This window comes from Ovis canadensis, chromosome 1, assembly GCF_042477335.2.
Source record: "Ovis canadensis isolate MfBH-ARS-UI-01 breed Bighorn chromosome 1, ARS-UI_OviCan_v2, whole genome shotgun sequence".
NCBI lineage: Eukaryota > Metazoa > Chordata > Mammalia > Artiodactyla > Bovidae > Ovis > Ovis canadensis.
In genome coordinates, this window is record NC_091245.1 from 194,852,826 (window position 1) to 194,874,430 (window position 21,605).

Below are 21,605 nucleotides of genomic sequence, written 5' to 3' on the forward strand. Positions count from 1 at the left end.
AAATAGACAAGTGTTAGCCCCCATTTTTAATAGATGAAGGGAGTATAAAACTCAGAGATGTTGAACAATTTGAGTCACAAAGCAGGACTAAACTCTAAATCTCAAATCTTCTGTTTCTATTTCTATTATCTCCCGATGCATCCAAAGTATAAAGTAGTAGATCTTTAGAAGAAAAACTGTATTTATTTAAAATGTTAAAATCAGGTTATATATAAGATTGGATTTAAAAATTCATTTGGGGACAAATATTTTAATCACTTTTATTAATTTTATAATGTAATGTTATATTCAATTACTCAGGTATACACACACTTATTCTGCAAAATGAGGCACACCCACGGCCTTCTCATGTAAAACAAAACAAATTATTAAACTATTCTACATAGACTTTTGTAAGTATATTTAAAACCTAAAATGAGGTTAGGTAATATACTAATAAGCCTCTCCTGTTTGTAAACTTGCTCCCTGGTTTACTGTCTCAAGCAAATATGAAGTAACAGTAATGATACAAATAGCCACGACCAAGTGCCATTATTATTCCTTCAATCACTGTAAAACATCTCAAGTACTACTATCATCATCAGTGTTACAGGTGAGTAACAAGATCAAGGTTAAGTAAATTGCTCAATTACACAGCTAGAAAGTGGTAGGAAAGTGAAAAAGTATTAGTTACTCAGTCATGTCTGACTCTTTGTGACCCCATGGACTATAGCCTGTCCATGAAATTGTCCGGGCAAGAATACTGGAGAGGGCAGGAAGTGGTAGAACCAGAATTCTAAACCAGACCCATCCAACTTTATTTATAATTACAAGATTATGCAATCTCTAAACAATTTTCAAGTGTAGTGTGATACTAAGCTAGGGACATTTGGAATAAATAAATCAGAGAACTTCTGAACAGGAGAGGACTGGTTCCTAACTGAATATAAGAGCAGAAATTACTTCAAAATTTCAAAGGGTTCTAGAAAACCATTTTGACATCAAAAGACAAACTGAGGTGACATGACCAGAATAAACTTTCAAGTCTCCTACTTCAAAAAATATTGTGCTACTAAATCTTAGTTACTTGGAAGAACGTTACATTATTACAATAACCCTTTGTCTATGTAAAATTATATTTTATAATTTATAAATTCAATTTCTCATTGCACTGTACAGAAAATATCCATCCGGACTTATCTATTCAATTCTTGGTAGTTTCATAATTTGACTTTTTGTGATTTTTGTTTTAGTGTAATATCTATATTTCCCCTAGAATCTTACTTTGTATAATGTTCTTACTGATTTTCACTTTTTAAGAGAGGAGAAGGGCACTGAGATGAGAACAATGAAAGGTGATAACCCATTTTTCCCCTTAACAGTACTTATTTTGACATAGCAAAAACACCATTTTTACTAGATTTTATGCTACAGGTCAATAATAGTAAAATTACCTAAAGATCCATTTGTTTACACATTAAAATGAGATAAAGACCTTTGGTGTAAAAGATCTCCATTATCCTACTTACTAATACCACTGTGATTTTACCTTTGGATAACTCTGTTGGTAGTGTAGTTATTGTCTTAACAAGCCGTCCCTTGGAACTACTAAAGCTCTGAAAGCTACAAATATTCAGATTCTCTGACATTTGGCTATTACCTCATTGTATTTTTTGACTGTTACATGTTAACTTAAAAAGATAAATTCATGATTTTAGAGTATTTTTACATTTACAGAAAGTTGCAAAGATACCATAAAGAGTTCCCAAAGACTTTATATACATCAGTGATTATTTTTCAATAATAAATGTGAAGTATATTATCCCACCAAATGACAGAAGGATTATTTCCAAAGATCAACATATACTGGAGAACAAAATGCTATATATAAAAGGACACATATAGTACAAGATCAGGAGGGACAATTATTTTTACTATATTTAGAAAATAAACAACCCAAAGGAAATAAATTTTAAAATTGTTTTGAACAGACTTGCATGTATAAAAGGCATGATAACAAATCTAAGGAGGATCAATACAATGAAGTTTAGAATGTATCTTTTCTGTAGATAACCTCATAAAATGGCAAATATTGAACCCATCTTATATTAAATACCAGATATTTAACTCCCTAAAAATATTATTTAAAGTCCAAAGTGTGTTACCAAATCTAACAAAGAAACAGTTGAAATGACCTGAAAAGAATACAAATGAAACCATTAAGAACAAATAAAATTTTTATAAAGAAAAAAGAAACTAATAAAAACCTGTGGTATGATGGGTAGGATGACAGTATTCTCAGCAGGGACTGGCAGGACAGGGATCACAGGGACAGTGGGAGAAGAGGGAGATACAGCTTCTGTTGGCTAAAAATCATCAATGACAACAAATCAGGAAAAATATAAAATAAAAGGGAAACATATAACAGAAAGTTTCGTCACAAAGATAAACTATAGTTTTCAGAAATAACTAAAATAGGTAAAATAACATATTACTTCAATTTAAATGAGAAAATGCTCTTAGAAGTAATTATACCACCAATAATAATTTTAATGACTCTAGTTAAAGTAAGTGACTACTCTTTAGATGTTTAAATGAAAATAATAAAATATAATGATTCAACAATACTCGTCCACTGGGAGATAAGACACTTGCTTCATAGACTAGAAAATATTTTTATAGCATTCAGGATATATTTGACCACTTGCTTACGTGCATATAAAGAATCAATTACTCTCATGATTAATTCAATTATTTTTTTAAAAGATGTAAATGGAACACAGAAAGGGTGTCTTCTAAAAGTACCAATCTCTGTTACCTGGATTAATTCATAAATATTTGCTATATCAATGACATTCTATATAAGAATTACTAACCTCATATCCTATATAAAACCTCATATCCTATACAAAACCTGGAAATTAATTGATGACCTAAATATAAGCATTAAAATCACAAAATTCTTAGAAGAAAACATAGGGATAAACCTGGATTTAACAATGGATTCTTAAATATGATATCAAAAGCAGGAATAAAAAAAAATTAGACTGCATCAGAATTCAAACCTTTTGTGAAGCAAATGGCATTATCAAGAAAGGGAAAAACAACATACAGAATGGGAGAAAATCTTGCAAACTGTACATCTGATGATGGTTTCACATGAAGAACAGATCAAGAACTCACCATAAAAAGACAATTAAACAATGGGCAAAGGACCTGGAACAGACATTTTCCAGAGGATACACATAAGCACCAAAGTTCTTGGCAACACTACAACAGCCAGGACATGGGAGCAGTCTAACTGCCCATCAGCGCGTGAACGGATAAAGAAGATGTGGCACGTATGCACAACAGGGCACTACTCAGCCACAGAAAGAGCAAAACCGGGTCATCTGTAGAGATGTGGATGGACCTACAGTCTGCCATTCAGAGTGCAGTCAGTCAGAAAGAGAGAGGCAAGTACCCTATTTAATGCATATATGTAGAATCTAGGAAATCGGCACAGAGTAACCTATCTGCAGGGCACAAAGAGAGACACAGACGTAGGGAACACACAGATGTATGGACATGGGGTGAGGTGGGGTGGCAGTGGGATGAACTGGGAGATTGGGATTGATGTACACTGACGTGTAAAACAGATAGTGGGAACCTACAGCATGGCATAGGGAGCTCAGCTTGGTGCACGCGGTGACCCATATGGATGGAATGGGGAGTGGGGGAGGGGGAGGCTCCAGAGGGAGGGGCATATGTATAAATAGAGCTGATTCACTTCATTGTACAGAAGAAACTATGACAACATTTAAAAGCAACAAAACCCCAATTTAAAAAAAAAAACAATAAGCACATGACAATCTATTCAATATTATTATTCATTAGGGAAATGTAAATCAAAGTGACAATGATATATTACTTCATACTACTGGGAGGCAATAATAAAAAAGTAAAAAAAACGGAAAGCAACAAATGTTGGCAAGGATATGCAGAAATTGGAATCATCAAAACCTGCTGGTGGGAATGGAAAATGGTGCTGCCACTATGGAAAACAGTTTGGTTTGGCAGTCCTTCAAAAAAAACTACCCCTAGGATTACCATATGACCCACCAATTCTACTCCTAGGTAAATACTTAAAAGAGCTGAAAACTGGGACTTGAATACTTTACCCTAGTGTTCAGTGATGCATTATTCACAATAGCCAAAAGGTGGAAACAACTCAAGAGTATCCATCAACAGATACAGATATAAAACATGGTGTGTATACACACACACACACACACACACACACACACACGATAGTTATTCAGCCATAAAAAGGGATGAAATTCTGGTATCTGCCACAACATGGACAAACCTTGAAAACATTATGCTAAGTGAAATTAACCAGATACAAAAGGTCAATATTTTGTGATTCCACTTATATTTAGAATAGGTAAATTCATGTAAAGTAGATTAGAAGTTACCAGGGGCAAGAGAGAGATGAATGTAAGGAGTTTACTGCTTAGGGGTTACAAAGTAAGTTTGAGATAGTGAAAAGGTTTTGGAAATAGATAGTGGTAAAAGCTGCTCAATACTGGAAATGTAACTGATGCCACAAAATTGTGAAGTTAAAATTGGTTAAAATGGCAAATCTTATGTTAGATATACTTTATCACAATTAAAGACCTCAAAAATATTTTAACGCAGAAAAGCAGGTCCCTTCACAGTGCTGTTGGATATATAACTTCATACATACTTTACAAAAAGCAATCTAACAGCTTTAAAAATGTTGAACTCTTTGACTTAGTAATTCTGTTAGTCTATCCTGAGGGAAGCTTGGCATGCTGCAGTCCATGGGGTCGCAAAGAGTTGGACATGACTGAGCGACCGAACTGAATTCTAAGGCAATATTTAAAAAGCAAAGGTATTAATATTCAATATATTCTTTTGAACATTGTATTTTGGAAAATGCAAAATATCCTAAATATAAGGTGTTGGAATGGTTGCACAAATAATGATAATTTCATAAGATTAAATACTATGCCCCAGAGAACGGCACAGCAACCCACTCTAGTATTCTTGCCTGGAGAATTGCATGGACAGAGGAGACTGGTGGGCTACAGTCCATGGGGTCACAGAGTCGGACATGACTAAAGCGACTTAGCATGCAAATACTATGCATCAATTAATAATCATCTGTAAGAACAGTCTATAAGTCATATAGGATATTGCCTATGGCATGACATTAACTAAAAAAAGGAAGATAAAAATTTTATTTAAAAAATGGAAAGAAATGTTTGATAAGTTAACCTCTGAGGACAGGATTATGAATAGTTTTTCCCCCTGCCTCTATTTTGAATTCTACTTTTCCAGCTGTCAACAATGAATATATAGTGATGCTATAATGCATGGTGAGGGATGGAAGATCTATTCCTATTAAGAGAAAAACAATTATAATATTTTACCATCTCATTTTCTAGAAAATAAACTGAAAATGTGTTTCACATTAATTGTTCAAAAAGATGCTAAAAATTTCAATCATTTTTATAAGACCATTAGAGTTGAAGAAGCTAGGGATCAAGTTTAACCCTTCATTTTACAACTGAGCTTAAGCTCACAGAAGTTAACTTGTGAGGAATGAGGAAAAGATCTGCTAGGCTATTGTTACCTGGATATCCTGTAGAAAGAAATTATAGGCCATTAGATATTGTTTCCTTTTTTCTTTCTTTATAATATTACCAATTTAAATGAGTTCTCTAAATGAGTTCTCTGTTTTTAAAGATGGAAAAGTTACAGAGATGGACAACGGTGATGGCTGCACAACACCATGAATGTATTTATTGACACTGAATTAACTGTACTTAAGTGTACTAAGAAAGGTTAAAATGGTAAAATTTTGTTATATATATTTTATCACAATTAAAAATACATTAGGAATAAAGTCTCTGTCTGTCTTACTTGGGATTCCAGCCACCATTAATATATATTCTTCCTATAGGGGAAAAAAAAGTTGAATTCCATATTATGAGCTTAAAATAAATAATTTAGATGCTACCAATTTTCAATGGAATATTTATAACTTTTTTAAAATGTTTGAAAAACCCAAGAGATTCTGACTCCTAATTTATGACAAAGAGAAAAATATCGTTTTAAAGAATTTAAGTGAAGTCAGTCAGATAGAAGAAGACAAATACCACGTGATTTCACCAAAAAAAACAAAACAAACAAAATGAAAACATAGAAAACAGAGACTCATAGACACAGAGAACAAATGCACAGACGCCAAAAACGGAGGGAGTTGGGGGGTGGATAGGTGAAGGAAATTAAAAGGTATAAACTTTTAGTTATGTAAGTCACAGGGATGTAATATACAGCACAAAAAGGTCAGTAATATCAAAACTTTGTATGGGGAGAGATGGTTAACAGACTTACTGTAGTGATCATTTCATGATGTATGCAAACATCAAATCATTTAGTACACTCAAACCAACATAATATTGTTCAACTATACTTCAATTATTCTAGAAAACTACTGCTGAATCAACTGAATATACATATAGAAAATGAAATGAACTCTTACCCTACTACCTTACACCATATGTAAAATTCCAGATGGTTTACTGTCATATTAACAGAAGTACAAAAATTATATTTCTAGAAGGTAGCAATGATAGATTATAATCAGAATCTTGATGTAGGCAAGCACAGGTTGTTGAAGTCAGCAGAGTGAGGCAGCATCTATGCGCAGGGAATGGACGGGTGCAGAAGTGGTGCTGGAGTTTAAGCAGGATGAAGAGGATATCACACGTGGGCAGGCAGTAGCAGCAGCCTGGTATTTTTGTTGGATCCCAAGTGTGACAGAGTGTCTGTGTGCCATGAAGTATAGAGGCCTCCGTGGAACAAGATGGGGATATCTCTTTGATCTTGATTGAGCAGGGTGGGAAGGATGTCCACTAAGAGCATCAACAGTGACAGGAGGTTGCTGACATACCTGAGACTTGATCCAATAAGTAAATATATATATAAAGGATAGTGGGAGCAAGGGTTCTCACGTCAGAGAATGGAGTTGCAAACATGGAAAGGGAGAAAATCAGCATGAAATCTATGGTTCTAGACTAGATTTGGAGGCACTCATATGACAGCATGGTTTTCAATATATATAGAAAACAGAAATAAATATGTGTTTACATATACATATGTACCCTTGCTCTGTCTACAGAGAACATCTGGGAGCAGTAAGACCTCAATAGCATGAAAATACCTAGCACTCAGATCTTGGCTTATAAAAATCCATTCTCTATTTTTTTAAAAAAGGAATCTTTGGAGAAATGACTCCAGAGCTAGAGCCTAGAACTTTCTGCCATGCCAGAAAATAAGGAGGTGCTCAAAGAATTAATGAGGCATGACAAAGGACACAGAAATCAGCTTGCTGAGGCTCTTATCAGTTACACTGGGAACGATGTGAGACTCAGATAACAATAATAATGGCATAAAGTGAAGTTGCTCAGTTGTGTCCAACTCTTTGCGACCCCATGGACTGTAGCCCACCAGGCTCCTCCGTCTCTGGAATTCTCCAGGCAAGAATACTGGAGTGGGTTGCCATTTCCTTCTCCAGGGGATCTTCTGGACCCAGGGATTGAACCCAGGTTTCCCGCACCGCAGGCAGACGCTTTAATCTCTGAGCTACCAGGGCAGACCCCTATGACGGCACCAGTCAGTATGATGGCATAAACCCCACTGAATTAAAGAGGACTCCAAGAGTCTACACTTTTATAAATAATTACATAACAATGAAATGAATAGAGAGAAAAGCACATTTCCTTACAGTAGATGCCAATCAAAAATGTAGAAGGAATGACAGAGTCACAAAATTACAATCTGGCAACCACCACACTAATAACTCACTTAAGAAACATCAACAAACGTTACAACTTCCACTGCTGCTGAATGACCCTTCCATTTCATTCTAGTGGAATTAAGTTTGAGTGGGAGACACACACACGGACACACAGGTATATCCCCTACAAACTTTTATTAATTACAGTGAAGAAATCTAGCAGATACTATCTTAACCAAAGTTAACACCGTCAGGGATGGGACAAATCAAAATCATATGTCACCTGATGGGATGTAATCAGATTATATCACTTCTGGGACATTCTTATCAAAGATGCATAACCTGAATATTAAACATCAGACAAACCCATGTTGAGTGATAAACTACAAAATAACTGGCTGTAGTCATCCAAAGTATCAGAGACAAGAAAGTCTAACATTTATCATCTTTATTTAATTTTTTAAAACAGCTTTGTTAAGGTATAACTGATATACAAGAAATTGTACTTTTAAATGTATACAATTTAATGAGTTTGAACATATGCAAACACCTGTGAAACAATTACCACAATCAAAGTAAGAGACATATCTAAAACCTATAAGAAGTTTCTTTTTACCTCTATAATAGAGTCAGATATTAGCTAATTAATAATCCACTTTAACATAAAAAAGACAAAGCTATATGCTTATAACAAATTTCAAGGCCAAGCATAAACATTTCCTTCATTAGGCAGTTGTTCTCAAAAACCCTTTATGATATACTATAAATTCTTCAATATTACATTGTAATACTGGCTCTGAACCTATTCTAAATATATTTCCTTTTGACAGAATCCTTTAAAGGATCTGAATACCATTTTTTAAAATCTTAAACAAAACGTAGACCATCTGATTCTACCCCACTCTCTATTGGGGCACTGAGCAAGTGCTTTGAAGAAGAACATATACCTCTGCCTCTTTCTTAAGAAAGGAAAATACTGCTGAGAAGTCTTCAAAAACAAATGCATATCAACACACATAATTTCCTAGCTACAATCAATAAGCAGTTTGAGTCACAAAGGGTTATGCAACAACTAAATAAGTCATTTAGTTTGCATGAAACAAAATACTGCCCTAAACAAATAATATCTAGTCAAATGAAGGTTGAGTGATGAGGAATAGTATAGATGTTAAATATGATAACAGAGTAAAAAGAAGAGACGAGGATATTTTGAGTGCAGGATTGAGAGCATGGTAAAATTCTGGTGAGCTGTATGAGATGATTCTAAATTGGAAAATGTCAAACTTAAGACTCTAATATGAATAATGAGGCAGCAATATAGAGTAACCATTACATTTGGGTTATTATAGAAAAGAAATTCAGCCTAAGCATTTGAAACTTGAAAAATCTTACATACATATTTTATTAGACAATATGACTTTCAGGCCATCATCCTTTCTCTGTTCCATTTGTATCACGCAATAAGATCAGCTCCAAAGAGTTTTAGTTGTTGTTTTTTTTTTTTTAATCTTGACCATGTGACTAACAACAGTCTCAGTTGTTTCTATCCATAGCAACACCATGGAATCATTAGCCTCTGAGGCCTCCTTCAGAGACTTGTTTCCATGACAACAGAGACTATAATATTAACACTGTCTCAAAGAATACTGCAGAAAATGGTAAATTCCCATAAGGTACCTGGATTGTACAAATTTTAAAAGTACTTTTTAAATGCCAGTATCAAATTGATGGCTTTCTGAAAAATGTTTTAACTAATTTTTAGAGATACTTGTTGTTTATTCACAGTTTTACATTTTAAATTTGATGTAAGAGCTTAAAATTATGAAAGCAGGTTTTAGAAAGATTTTGATAAAAAGTGGTCTGAAGCCTCATGAGGTATAGCCACATGCTTAACGTGTACTGCACATCTACATTTATGACTATGTACCTCCTTCCTTCACTTGCACTCACTCCACTCAATACATGAAAAAAATATATATATAGACAGAGAATCCTTACCTTTAATAAATCCCTTCTGCCTGAAATAGCTAAAGTGGTTTTTTATATGTGCATATGAATACTGTCTGATACAGGAAGAAACAGAAGGAATAATTAGGAGGCTGCTATGATAATCCAGCTGAGAGATGATCAGTAGCTTCAACCAAATGATGGTAATGGTGAAAATGGACATGAGTAGTCAAATAAAGATAATTTTTGAATGTAGAAATGGTACCTATATGACTGATGGGAAGCTGGGAAGGATTATTAAGAATAACAACAACAATGGCCACTAAAAATTATCTTTTATATCACAGTCAGATCCAACCATAAGATTTACAATGCTTTCTGAACATATTTTCCTTAACTTTTTCTCACTTATAGTCTCATGAAACTTATACTGCTCATAAAATTAAATTCTAAAGAAAGACAACTAATACCATACTACCAGGTAATGAGCTTAGAATACCCACAAAGATTCAACAAGTGCTAAGTAAATTTATAACATATTTAAGGAAAATTAAATAAATGAATTAGCAGATCTTTTGTTATCAATATCTTCAAGAAAAATAATTACCCCCATGCCACTGTTGGTCTATAAGAATTTTCCTTCTTTTTTTGGTTTTTGTATGGTATAGTTTAATATTTTAATCTAAGTTCCTTTGTTTAAATTTCTACAATGTGGTAATGAGACATGTTTCTTTGAATAAATGTCAAAGAAAATATCTAAGAGGGAAAGAGAAATCAAGGAAAAGAACTGCAAGCTTTTCGTGTGTTTATAGAAGGATAAAATGCAGCACAATAAATTTACCAAAACCGTTTGGGAATCACTGTACTCAACAGGGGTCCAGAACCTTCAAAATAAGTTTTTGTCACTGCTTAGATCTGGTTCCTATTTGATTCAAATGCTCATTTTGCCACATTTACTCCAAATAGTACATTCAATATAAACTCCATAACATGTTATTTGAACCAGCTGCATATGATATTCATATCATAATTATCTCTGAAGCAAACAGCAACAAAACTAGATATATTCTGAAACAAATACTAAGGGATTAAATATAAATTTTTGATTTTAAAATAACAAAGGGGAGAAAGGAAAACAGTCTAGTGATCAACAATCCTAGTATAGAAGCATGGGTGCAAATCTGTTAGTTTACACAGACGGAACATAGTAGTTCATGAATCCATCAATATTTTAGTTTGCAAGATTGATATTTATGAATAGTTTAGGTAATCATCCCTTCATTATAAAAAGATAGCATTCCATCAGCATTCAGCCATTCACTTTGTACTGATACAAGGATGAGCCAACAATCATTCAAAATTTCAAGTAAACAGAAATCCAAAACTTGAATTTAAAGCTCTGGTCATATAATTAACAAACAGATATGAAACTACCAAATGCAATATGCTGCCTGCCTCCCCACATTTATCAGACTATGGCTACAGAAACAGACACAACCATGGACTCCACAATGACTAACCTAAAACGGGACCTCAGCACTTCCTAGGACTCATACATTTACCCTATTTTGCTCATGTTTGTACAATCCCTGATGATTCAGGTCACTGCTAACCTTTCTGAAGTGATCTTCTACTATTCTCCTCCCACTTAGTGTTTCAGCCATACTGGCCTCTCTGCTGTATTTCACACACTCTAAACAAGCTCTGGCCTCAGAGTCTTTTATTCAGTCTTCCTTTGCCTAGAATGCTCTTGTCCCAGATATCCACATGGCCCAACTCTATAACTTCTTTTATGCCTTGCTCAAATAATACCCTTCAGTTGAAGCCTCTCCTAGTTATTCTACTAAACCCACCCCCATCACATACACACAAATATACACATTTCCTATTGTTTTCTCTTTCTACCTTTTCCCCAGTATACTATATATTTTAATTATGTTTGTCATCTGTCTTCTCCCTCTTTAATATAAGCTCTATAGGAGTAAGGATTCTTGTTCCTGTATACCTAGCTCCTAGAATAATATCTAGCACATAGAAGTAGTTAATATATGTTTCTTGGATGAATGAAACAATATGACTGAGCACTCTAGAATGATAAAGTGACTCAGAACAGATTGTGTATATCCATCCCTCCCCCTGCCCACTTTCATTCTATACACATAGAAGACACTGCTAAGAGAGTCTGTGTGCTTGGGCAGTCACTACCAATCACAAAGTGCTCAAGATGTTCTAGCATTTGATGACGTTCAAAATATAAAAATGCCCCCAAACTGCCAGTTTCATGTTGTCCTCTGTCTGCATGTGTGCACTACAGTCTATAGTGTTGCACAGTCAGCCCCTCTGCCAGGCTCCTCTGTCCATGGGATTCTCAAGGCAAGAATTCTGGAGTGGGTTGCCATGGCCCCTGCCAGGGAATCTTCCCAATCTAGGGATCAAACCCATGTTTCTTATGTCTCCTGCATTGGCAGGTGGATTCTTTACCACTAGTGCCATCTGGGAAGCCTTGTTCTCTGTCTAGCAATAGTTAACTGCTTAATAATATCCTATGTGAAAGTCAACATGTCTTGTTCAAGAACATCTGCTCAAAAGATTTTCTCCTCTTTCCTTTCTAAACTGTATTAAGTAGTAAATATCACGGACAGATCCTATTTGAAGCCTGCGGTGCCCTTCTTCCAAACTTCTGGGTTCTATTAACCGCAACTCGACCCCTAGGTCCCTTCTCAGATGGTAGCTGCTTCCTATTGTTACTATCTCTGTTTTATTTTGGTGTTCACATGTTTCCTTTTCAGTTCTCCAATTCCTTTTAAATCACCATTCATATTACATTTTCCCTGTTAAAATGATTACTGTGGTGTCTGTTTTTCTGGCTGGACCTACTCAAGGTTACCAATCCTCTTGTCAAAACATAATTCTTCATCATTCTGTAATAAGATTGCTTCTCGGTATCTCCAGATTCCCCACTTAAAAGACCAGAATATTTTACAGGATTAATTTCACGGGTGGTTGTGAAAGTGGTGATAAAGATGATGATGATAGGTTCTTTACTGATGTCAGGTATTACAGTAAGGGTTTTGTGGGTTTGTCCCATTTAATGTTTTACTAAATCTTGATCTTTGTTTTCTGCAGGTGGAAGAAAGAGACTCAGAATTTAGGTAATTTATCCAATGTGCTACAGCTAAAATAGAACAGAGCTTTAAACTCAGTCCATCATCCTCTAAAAACAACACTCTCAACCACTGCTCTCCAAAATCCTGCTATGTATTTAGTATAGTTGAAGCATTTAATTCCTAAGGTTGATATTTATCTTTTTCTGCTATATGTCAAAATACTTACAAAGTGATTATTTTTCAACTTTATGATGCTTTGATACATTCGATGGTTCCAGCAAGATTAGTCGGAGTTAAATACAGAAAAATGAGGCTGGGATACATTTCGTTTCAAATTGCAGATTATAATCTTCAGTTATTTGCCTCAGAGCCAACAAAAATTTTGTAAGGCAATCAATTGGTCCCATTCTGTCATAATAACAACTTCCTTATGCTCACAGCTGGCTGAGTCAATAGTCACAGTTTAGATTTCAAAAATACCGATAATATTGTTCAGAAAGGGACTAAACTGGGGTCTGCTAATGGATAAAGAATGAACAGGCAGCACTCCTGTTAAGAGGTGAGGCGAAAAACATCTTTTAAATAAATCTGTCTAGGGGCAGAAGTTGTGTTTAGGATTCTAAAATTCTACTTCTTCCAGATGTGATACCAGTTGGTTTACACTTGCACAAAATAGGTTCAGTCTTTGTTAACCGATCTGTACATGCCTGTACAATTGCCACATCAGTTGGTTTATTTAAAGTTTGGTAAATAAGCTGGTAATTGTAGGATACCATTCTCTGCATGATCTGAATAGCTACTCTTACCTTTATCAAAATTCTAAATTTTGATATAAGAATGGAGGACTGAAAAATGTTATCTAAATAACAGTGCCAGGAAGTACACAGTGAGAAAAATCTTTAAAGAAAATGACACTATGTCAAATTTTAACAGTAAGAATATAAGTTCTTCATATATTAATATATATGCTTCAACTTTTTCACAGAAGCCTTTGAATTAGTTTTGAAATAGACATGGTTTTATAAAATCCTGTAATGCAGACTTATAATTTTAAAGCCATAGTTGTACATAAAAATGGCTTGGGAAATTTACAATGGCCAAACCATATTTAGAAGTTCCAAACTTCTTTGTAGCCATCATCAGATTAAATGAAAATAAACGCACATAATTAACTTTATTCAGTCAACAAACAGTCATCATCTACATTCACTGGTGGGAGCCAGCACGGGAGATCCCACCCATGACAAGGTCATGCAGAGAGACCTGAAGGGCAAGGCGAGTCAGGTCTCAAGGGGTCCTCTGTCTGAGCATCTGCCCCGAAACCAAAATCTGTCTGTTTACTGTCTGCTATACTATACTCTTCTGACATTACCACCTTTTCTCTGAAAAGAGTTAACTCAGAGCTCCAGTTAACAGTCTCCTGCATATGAAAAGAATGTCTCAGTTTAAACCCCTTTAATGGCTTTCTAACTTACCTCACCAGTCTCCCCAGACTTTTACAACTTGTGAATTGTTTATAGCCCCCCAACCGTGAGAGGCACGAAGCTTAAAACATCTTAAAGATATAGAGCCTTTTAGAGTTAAGAATTAATTTGGTGAAGAGTTTGTTAATGTTTGCCACCAGGCCTCCATATCCTTTATCTTTTAGGCACCTGGGAGAATATTAATCAATGTAAAGGGATGCAGAAATAGGAATATAGTAGTTTTGATGTTAGCAATACTAGACTTTTGAGTTAATGAATTTTCTCTTTGTTATAAATCACTGTACTCCTTTTCCTTGTTATAAATTGTTGTGTCCTTGCTATGTAAGAATGTAACTTTATTTACTGCTTTCTGAGAGTGGCACCAGACTTTGGGAAGAACCAACAATATTACCCTTATCGGAAAAGGGCTATAAAATGTTAACTGGCCCTCTGGCCAGAAGATGATGTAAATCACCTAAGACTTATATATACAACTAGGTATGCAGAGAGAAAGCCTGGTCTCAATAAGAATCAGGGCTGCTGATGCTGCATAATTTTATATTATCCATTGATCTCTATGTACAAAAAAGGTATAAAAGGCCTTTACGGACAATAAAGGAGGGGCCAGTCACTGAAAAGACTGGTTTCCCCTGTGTCAAATCTCTCTCTCTCTTTCTCCCTCTCCCTCCCTCTCTTTTTCAGGCTGAATTCCCATCTGGGGCTCGGAGGCTCTGCCCTGGCTTCAAAGACCCACACGAGAGGGAGCCTAAGGCAGGGCACCCTCCGCTATTCAAGTGGGCACCGGTGGCATAACGTAGACAGTGCAAGTTCCTTGTCTTGGAACTTTATTAGTTTTCCACGTAAACCAAGTTATTCAGCCTCTTTTCTCCACTAAATTTCCCACTACACTATTCTTTCCTAATCTTTTATATTTCTAAATAAGTAAGTTTTTCCTCTCCTTCGAATTACCCTGGATCCACCAGGGCAGGACCCTGGGAATTCACCACTCTACGCTCTAGGGATATAAGAAAACATACATCTATCCTATCAGCTCTTGTGAAGCTTTTGGTTTTGCAGCTGATATTAAATCATTACCCAATTGATTACTGAAATATAGTTGTGATAAGAGGTATGGAATACAATTCTCATGAAAACAAATACTCCTTGAAATAAGAAAAGAGCAAAAATGTTGTGCATGTTGAATGTCCTATTCTGACCCCAGAGGTTATGGGCCTGTCACTTGTACTGTTATTAACAGATTATTTTAAAAGTTAACCCTAAAACTATATATATCATGCACACATACATACATGTTAGATATTAGACATTAAAATATGCAAATTGTAGTTTATGCAATAAAACATATATATTGCTATGTGTCCTTGACAAAAAGAAGTGAAAGTGAAAGTTCCTAGGTTGTGTCCAACTCATTGAGACTGCATGGACTATCGCCTACTAGGTTCCTCTGTCCATGGAATTCTCTAGGCCAGAATACTGGAGCGGGTAGCCTTTCCCTTCTCCAGGTGATCGTCCCAACCCAGGGACTGAATCCAAGTCTCCCGCATTGCAGGTGGATTCTTTACCATCTGAGCCCTCCTTGACAAAAGGACAAAAACAACAGTTATGACACTACACAGAAACTACAAAGATGTACACAACAAACTTCGTATTTATGAAGAGCTTATATAACAAACTTTGCTTACTCAGTTCTTCAAACAATAGCCAATCTAATCCACCTCAAGCTATCAATGTTATTTTAACAGACTTTAGAGTAGAAAGTATGGAGTTCCCATATAACCTTTGCCCACACACATGCATTGCATCCCCATTATTAACATTTCCCACCTGAGCTGTACACTGCACAGTTGATGAATCTACAATGACGCATCACTGCTATCCAAAGTTCATAGTTTACACTAGGGTTCATTCCTGATGTACATTTACAAGTTTACACAAATGTATAATGTCAGGTATCCACCATTATAGTACCATACAGAATAGTTTTCACTGGCCTAAAAATCTGTGCTCTATTCATCCCTCCCTCTTTCCTAACTTTGGCAACTAATCTTTTTACTATCTCCATAGTTTTGCCTTTTCCAGAATGTCATATAGTTGGAAGCATAGAATGTGTAACGTTTTCAGATTGGTGTCTTTCCCTTAGAAATATGCACTTATTGAGTTCTTCCATATCTTTTTAACACTTAATAACATTTTATCTACCCACTGAAGGTTATCTGGGTTGCTTCCAAGTTTTAGCAATCATGAATAAAGCTGCAATAAACATCTGTGTGCAAATTTTCATGTGGACATAAGTGCTCAACTCATCTGAATGAAAGCCAAGGAGTGCAACTGCTAGATTAAAGGTCAATCTGGTATTTTTTTTAAGTGAATATAATCACTGTAAACTTTTTGTTTAATCTTCATCTTTATGCTTTTCTAGTGCCCAAATTACTGGGTCTTAAACACCACTTAAACATATTTTTGAGTAGTTGTGTTTTGGGTATAAAGGGAAACAATTTCCAAATCTGAGTAATGGCATTTTTATCAAAAGTACTGGCCTTCTGAGTAGGAAATTCAACTTTGTCAAGAGACAGCATCTCACAACCAGTATAACATAATTTTTATCCCAACTTTGATTGCTTGGTAATCATTACTCAAAGAGACTGTTTCTACCCATTCTCCAGGAAATGTATTCTACTATCAGAGTTGGTATTTCCAAAGTAGTTTAAGAGGATTATCTTCTTACTTTATCTTCCAGTTTAATACAAAGGCATTACACTGCTGAATATAAGCAATTTCATTCTTTAGAGATGAAGAAAAAAAAATATATTTAAATACATTTAAGTAAACACATGAATGTATTTTATACATACATATATTTGACCACTTCAAAATACAACTATCATTAGGACTGAGGCCAAATGTTTAAAACGTATATAGATAAGGTTAGGCCAATTCATGTTGGTCCAAGATGGAAATGTCTTGGTGTGAATATTTAGACCTGCTGCCTGGGAGGAACTGTCATAAGATAAAAGCTTATAGATAATAATACCATATGCCTCTGTTTGCCTGGGAAGTTTCCCTTTTCTATCAAAAGTACTCCAAGTTCGGTCAGTGATACATGCATCCTAGTTATAAGGAAACTTAATAGTTTTTCTCTTCTCTCCCTGCCTCACCTCCTCAAGGTGAAGGGTAGATAAGAAGAGCATCATCAGCTGGAGGATCAGCATAACACTGAAGTGTGACATGTTTCACAAAATGTTTAAGAGAGAATTCAGATGGATTAACAATATATAATAATAAAGAGGCAGCATTAAGTGCCATGAAGAAAAATGTTTAAAAAGATAAAAGGACAGTGATGTCTGGAATGAAGGAGTGCCTGCTACCTTAGATAAGAATCTAGAAAGATCCTCCGAGAAGGTAACAGATGAGCAGAAATCTGAAGGAAGTGAGGAACTGAACTATGAGAATATCTGAGGAAAGAATGTTCCAGGCAGAGGAAACAGTAACATCAGGTTCTGAGATAGTCACATGCTTAATTTATTTGAGAAATAGGAACAAGGCCAATACAGCAAATTAAGTGAGGGAGCAATAGGAAATGGGATTACAGACACTGCCAGGGACTAGATAATAAAGGGCCTTTTGAACTATGGTAAAGAAGGACATAGGATTTTATTATATGTCAGATTGGAAGCCATGGAAGTGATAAAAACAAGATAATGACATGAACTGACATTCTGTAAGGATTCCTCTGGCTTCTGGGTAAAGAACAGACTGCTGAGAGTGAAGAATGGAGACAGGGAGTCCAAATAGATTATCTACTGCTGTAGTTCAGGCAACAAATTAAATAATTTTAATTAGTCATTATAGAGTAGCGAGAAGTGGTTAGATCATATATTCTAAACACAGGGCCAATAGAATTTGCTATTAAATTGTGTGAGCAAAAGAAAAAGGAACAGAAGATGATTTCAAGGGTTTTTTTATCTTCAGCATCTCAGTGATTAAATGAGGATGGGGAAAAATAATATTAGAAACTATTTTTGACATATTAACTTTCAGATACTCAATCTAAGTGGAGATATGGATTAGGAAAGCTAGATATACAAGTCTAGTGAACAGGGATTAATTAGCTCTGGACTGAAGATATGAATATTGATGTTAATTAAGGGCACCTGAATAAGATCAACTGAAATATGAGTATAAAAAAAGAAGTTCAAGGATTGATGCCCTGAGTTACTCTGTTAGTAGTTAAGAAGAGGAGGAGGATATTGCAAAGGAAATTGAGGTTGGGAGAGTAAGGAGAATGGTGTTTAAGAGTTAAATGAGAAAAGAATTTAAAGGAGGGAGTGAGTAGTCAATGTGTAAAAAGCTGTGGAAGGGTCAAGTAAAATGCAGACTGAGAATTGGTCCCTGGATTTGACAGTCTATATGTCAAGAGGGTTGTTTTAATGAGAGGTATTATGCTGAGTGTGTATGCTGATGGGAATACTCCAGTACAGAGGGAAAGGCAGATAATGCAATGAAGAGGAAATTTCAGAACTCTCTGAAAAGTCAAAGCTGATGATTTAGTACAAAAGTGATGGGTGAGATTTAAGAACACAAACGGATTATTTAACAGGATAGGAGACAGAATAAGACCATCAATTGAGAATGAGGGCCAGGAAACAGGTATTGGAAATTTAACATGCAGCTTTGGAGCCAATGTGGAGGCGGCAGAGATGCAATTAACCAAGGCTGGATCTTACCATTGAAGTGACAAAGGAGCAAGCAAGTTAAGGTTATGAAAGGTATTCTTTGAAGTTATGGGCCAAGGAATTCGACCAAGGCAAGGAGGGAAGTGGGAACATGAAAGAAGTGACAGACAGTAAAAAGTTGGGCTGGAGGTCTTTAGAGGGTTAAAGAAAAATTGTTATAGAGGAGAGAGCCGAAAAGAAAGGAAGTCACTTTGAAATGTTTGCAACCGAGATTTTGTAAGTGATGTACTCAATGATAATGAGTTCTTTTAAAATATATATATATATAATTTATTTATTTGGTTGCACTAAATACCAAGGATCGAACCCAGGCCCCCAGCATTGGGAGCATGGAGTCTTAGCCACCAGACCACCAGGGAAGTCCCTAAAGAGGTCTTAATATAACCATTTAAGCAGGTCACTCAAGTGAAAGAAAAAAATAAGAATCCTAGAGGTAAGGATAATCAAAGAACTGAGAGGTCAAGATTTTGGGAGGATCACATCAGGAGACTGAAAATCTCAAAGAATCATTACATGAATAGTGGACAAAGATAAGATAGTAAACCTTGGTTTAAATCATCAGTGTAAATGGTGGTTCAAATCATCAGTAAGCAGATGTGTATGACTAGATGCATAAGATGTATATGACTAGACATGAGAGGGGGTAGAAGACACTGTCAGTCTGATGACAGATACATTTTTTGAAGAGAGAAGTTACAATCATCCATAAATATCAATAATAAGCAAGGAAGACATCAACTCCACTTGTTGGTCCCAAGGTAAACAGGATGTGCTAGATAGTAATTCCACTTTTTGTGAGGGCTACAGAACAAAACAGTAATCTTGGAGGAATGCCAGATTTCTATGAGAGAAAAAAGGTGAGATAAACCATCACAGAAGAGTTTGACGATAAAGGAAACCTTGGTGATCATGAACTAGGAGTTCCAAAGAAATGAAGCACAATGAAAAGAATTGGGAGATCACAGATAAACGGGAGTTTAGAACAGATCAGAGTCAAACAGAGATAAGGAAATAAGTGACAGTGATCTGGAAGGCTTGGATTTTTTGTAGCAATTAAGATGAAAGGAATGCAAAGTATAAAATTAGTCCTGATGGCAAGCTTGGTAAAAGATTGTGTGTGCCTGCTAGTTGGTTCAACCTGTCTGACTCCTCGTGACCCCATGGACCACAACCTGCCAAGCTCCTCACTCAGTCCATGGGATTTTCCAGGCAAGAATACTGGAGCGGTTTGCCATTTCCTCCTCCAAGGGATTGATCTTTCCAACCTAGGGATCAAACCTGTGTTTCCTGTGGCTCCTGCATTGGCAGGGGCATTCTTTATCACTGAGCCATCTGGGAATCCTAGTAAAAGGTGGATAATCAGTTAAATTTTAGTTGTCTAGTTGTGATTGATTTAGCATTTGCAGAAGTGAGTGTTGGGAAAGAAGGCAAGATCAGGGAACTGGCGGGCTTATCAAGAATCTTAAGTGCTCACTGGGGTTCTTCCCTTAAATTCTGCAACTGAGGATTTAAAAGTGTACAGAATGTCTGAATGAACTGCACTATCCTAGGTACTGTAATTCCTAATTATCTAATTTGAATTTTAAGACTATTAAAACTAAGCAATAAAAAATAATAAAACAAAATAATAAAAATAATAGCTGCCAGGCACTGTACTAAATATGTTACATGCATTTAACTATTTAATCAATTAATGAAGTTGATGTTATTGTCTTCATTTTGGGGACAGTATATCCAATGCTCCTAAAACTTAAATCTTTTCTACTCCAGAATGTACCTGTTTAGGATAAATAGTATGCTTTTATATAAATTAGCCTATTTTTCTGGTATCTGAATAGTGGGCATCTAAATGAACAGTGGTTTCTTATATTTCAATTTACGACAGAGTTTTTTTCCTCTAAAAAGCAGATTATTCAATTCATGTGGCTAATATTCACTCCTGTTAAAATTTTATTGTTCTGCTTCAATTATGGTAATTCATTATGTCTGTTTCATTCACTCCTAGGAAGAAAATTTTGCTGTCTTCAGCTTAATTTGGCATGTCAATTGTCTGGGGAAGGTAGGAAATTCTTTTTGAACATTTCTAATGATCCACATTAGGGATTCTTAAGTAACCCAAAATATGGGAACAGTTGCTAAATATACATTTGAAGTGATCTACCACATTACAGCTGTTCAAAGCTTACATGGCTACAATTTTCATTAATAAACACTGACATCACCAAGTAGATAAAAGCTTTTACTTAGGAAATAACCAAGTAGCAAAGTCTAGAAGTACTATGCCAGACTTCTTTAAAGCCTTGGTGAATATAAAAACTGGTCCCAGATAGGAACAGAGTTGCATACACTAAATAGGACAGAGCAAATAGACATCAAAGGATCATAAATACAAAAACAGAAAGAAGGCTGAGATGAGGAACTGAGGAGGGCTCGACAATGAGTATCCCACATTTTCTATAATGACTAACCAAAATTAAGAACATTAGTAGTAATGGAGCTCAAAATAGAAAAACTTACACCAAAGTAAAATAATGCACAAGAAACT

General features: G+C 35.4%; 1 protein-coding gene across 12 annotated transcripts in view; it reads right to left on the reverse strand.

Annotated features, from left to right (window-relative positions):
• Nucleotides 1–21,605, reverse strand: part of DLG1 (discs large MAGUK scaffold protein 1) — a 267,898-nt gene that overhangs the window by 128,877 nt on the left and 117,416 nt on the right. For 6 of the 12 annotated variants that reach the window (XM_069556571.1, XM_069556589.1, XM_069556576.1 and 3 more), the window contains exon 6: nucleotides 2,247–2,345. The exons of the other annotated variants lie outside the window; for them this stretch is intronic. In XM_069556571.1, coding sequence (XP_069412672.1) covers nucleotides 2,247–2,345 — 99 coding nt within the window. The remainder of the gene's footprint in view (nucleotides 1–2,246; nucleotides 2,346–21,605) is intronic. 12 annotated transcript variants of the gene reach the window in all.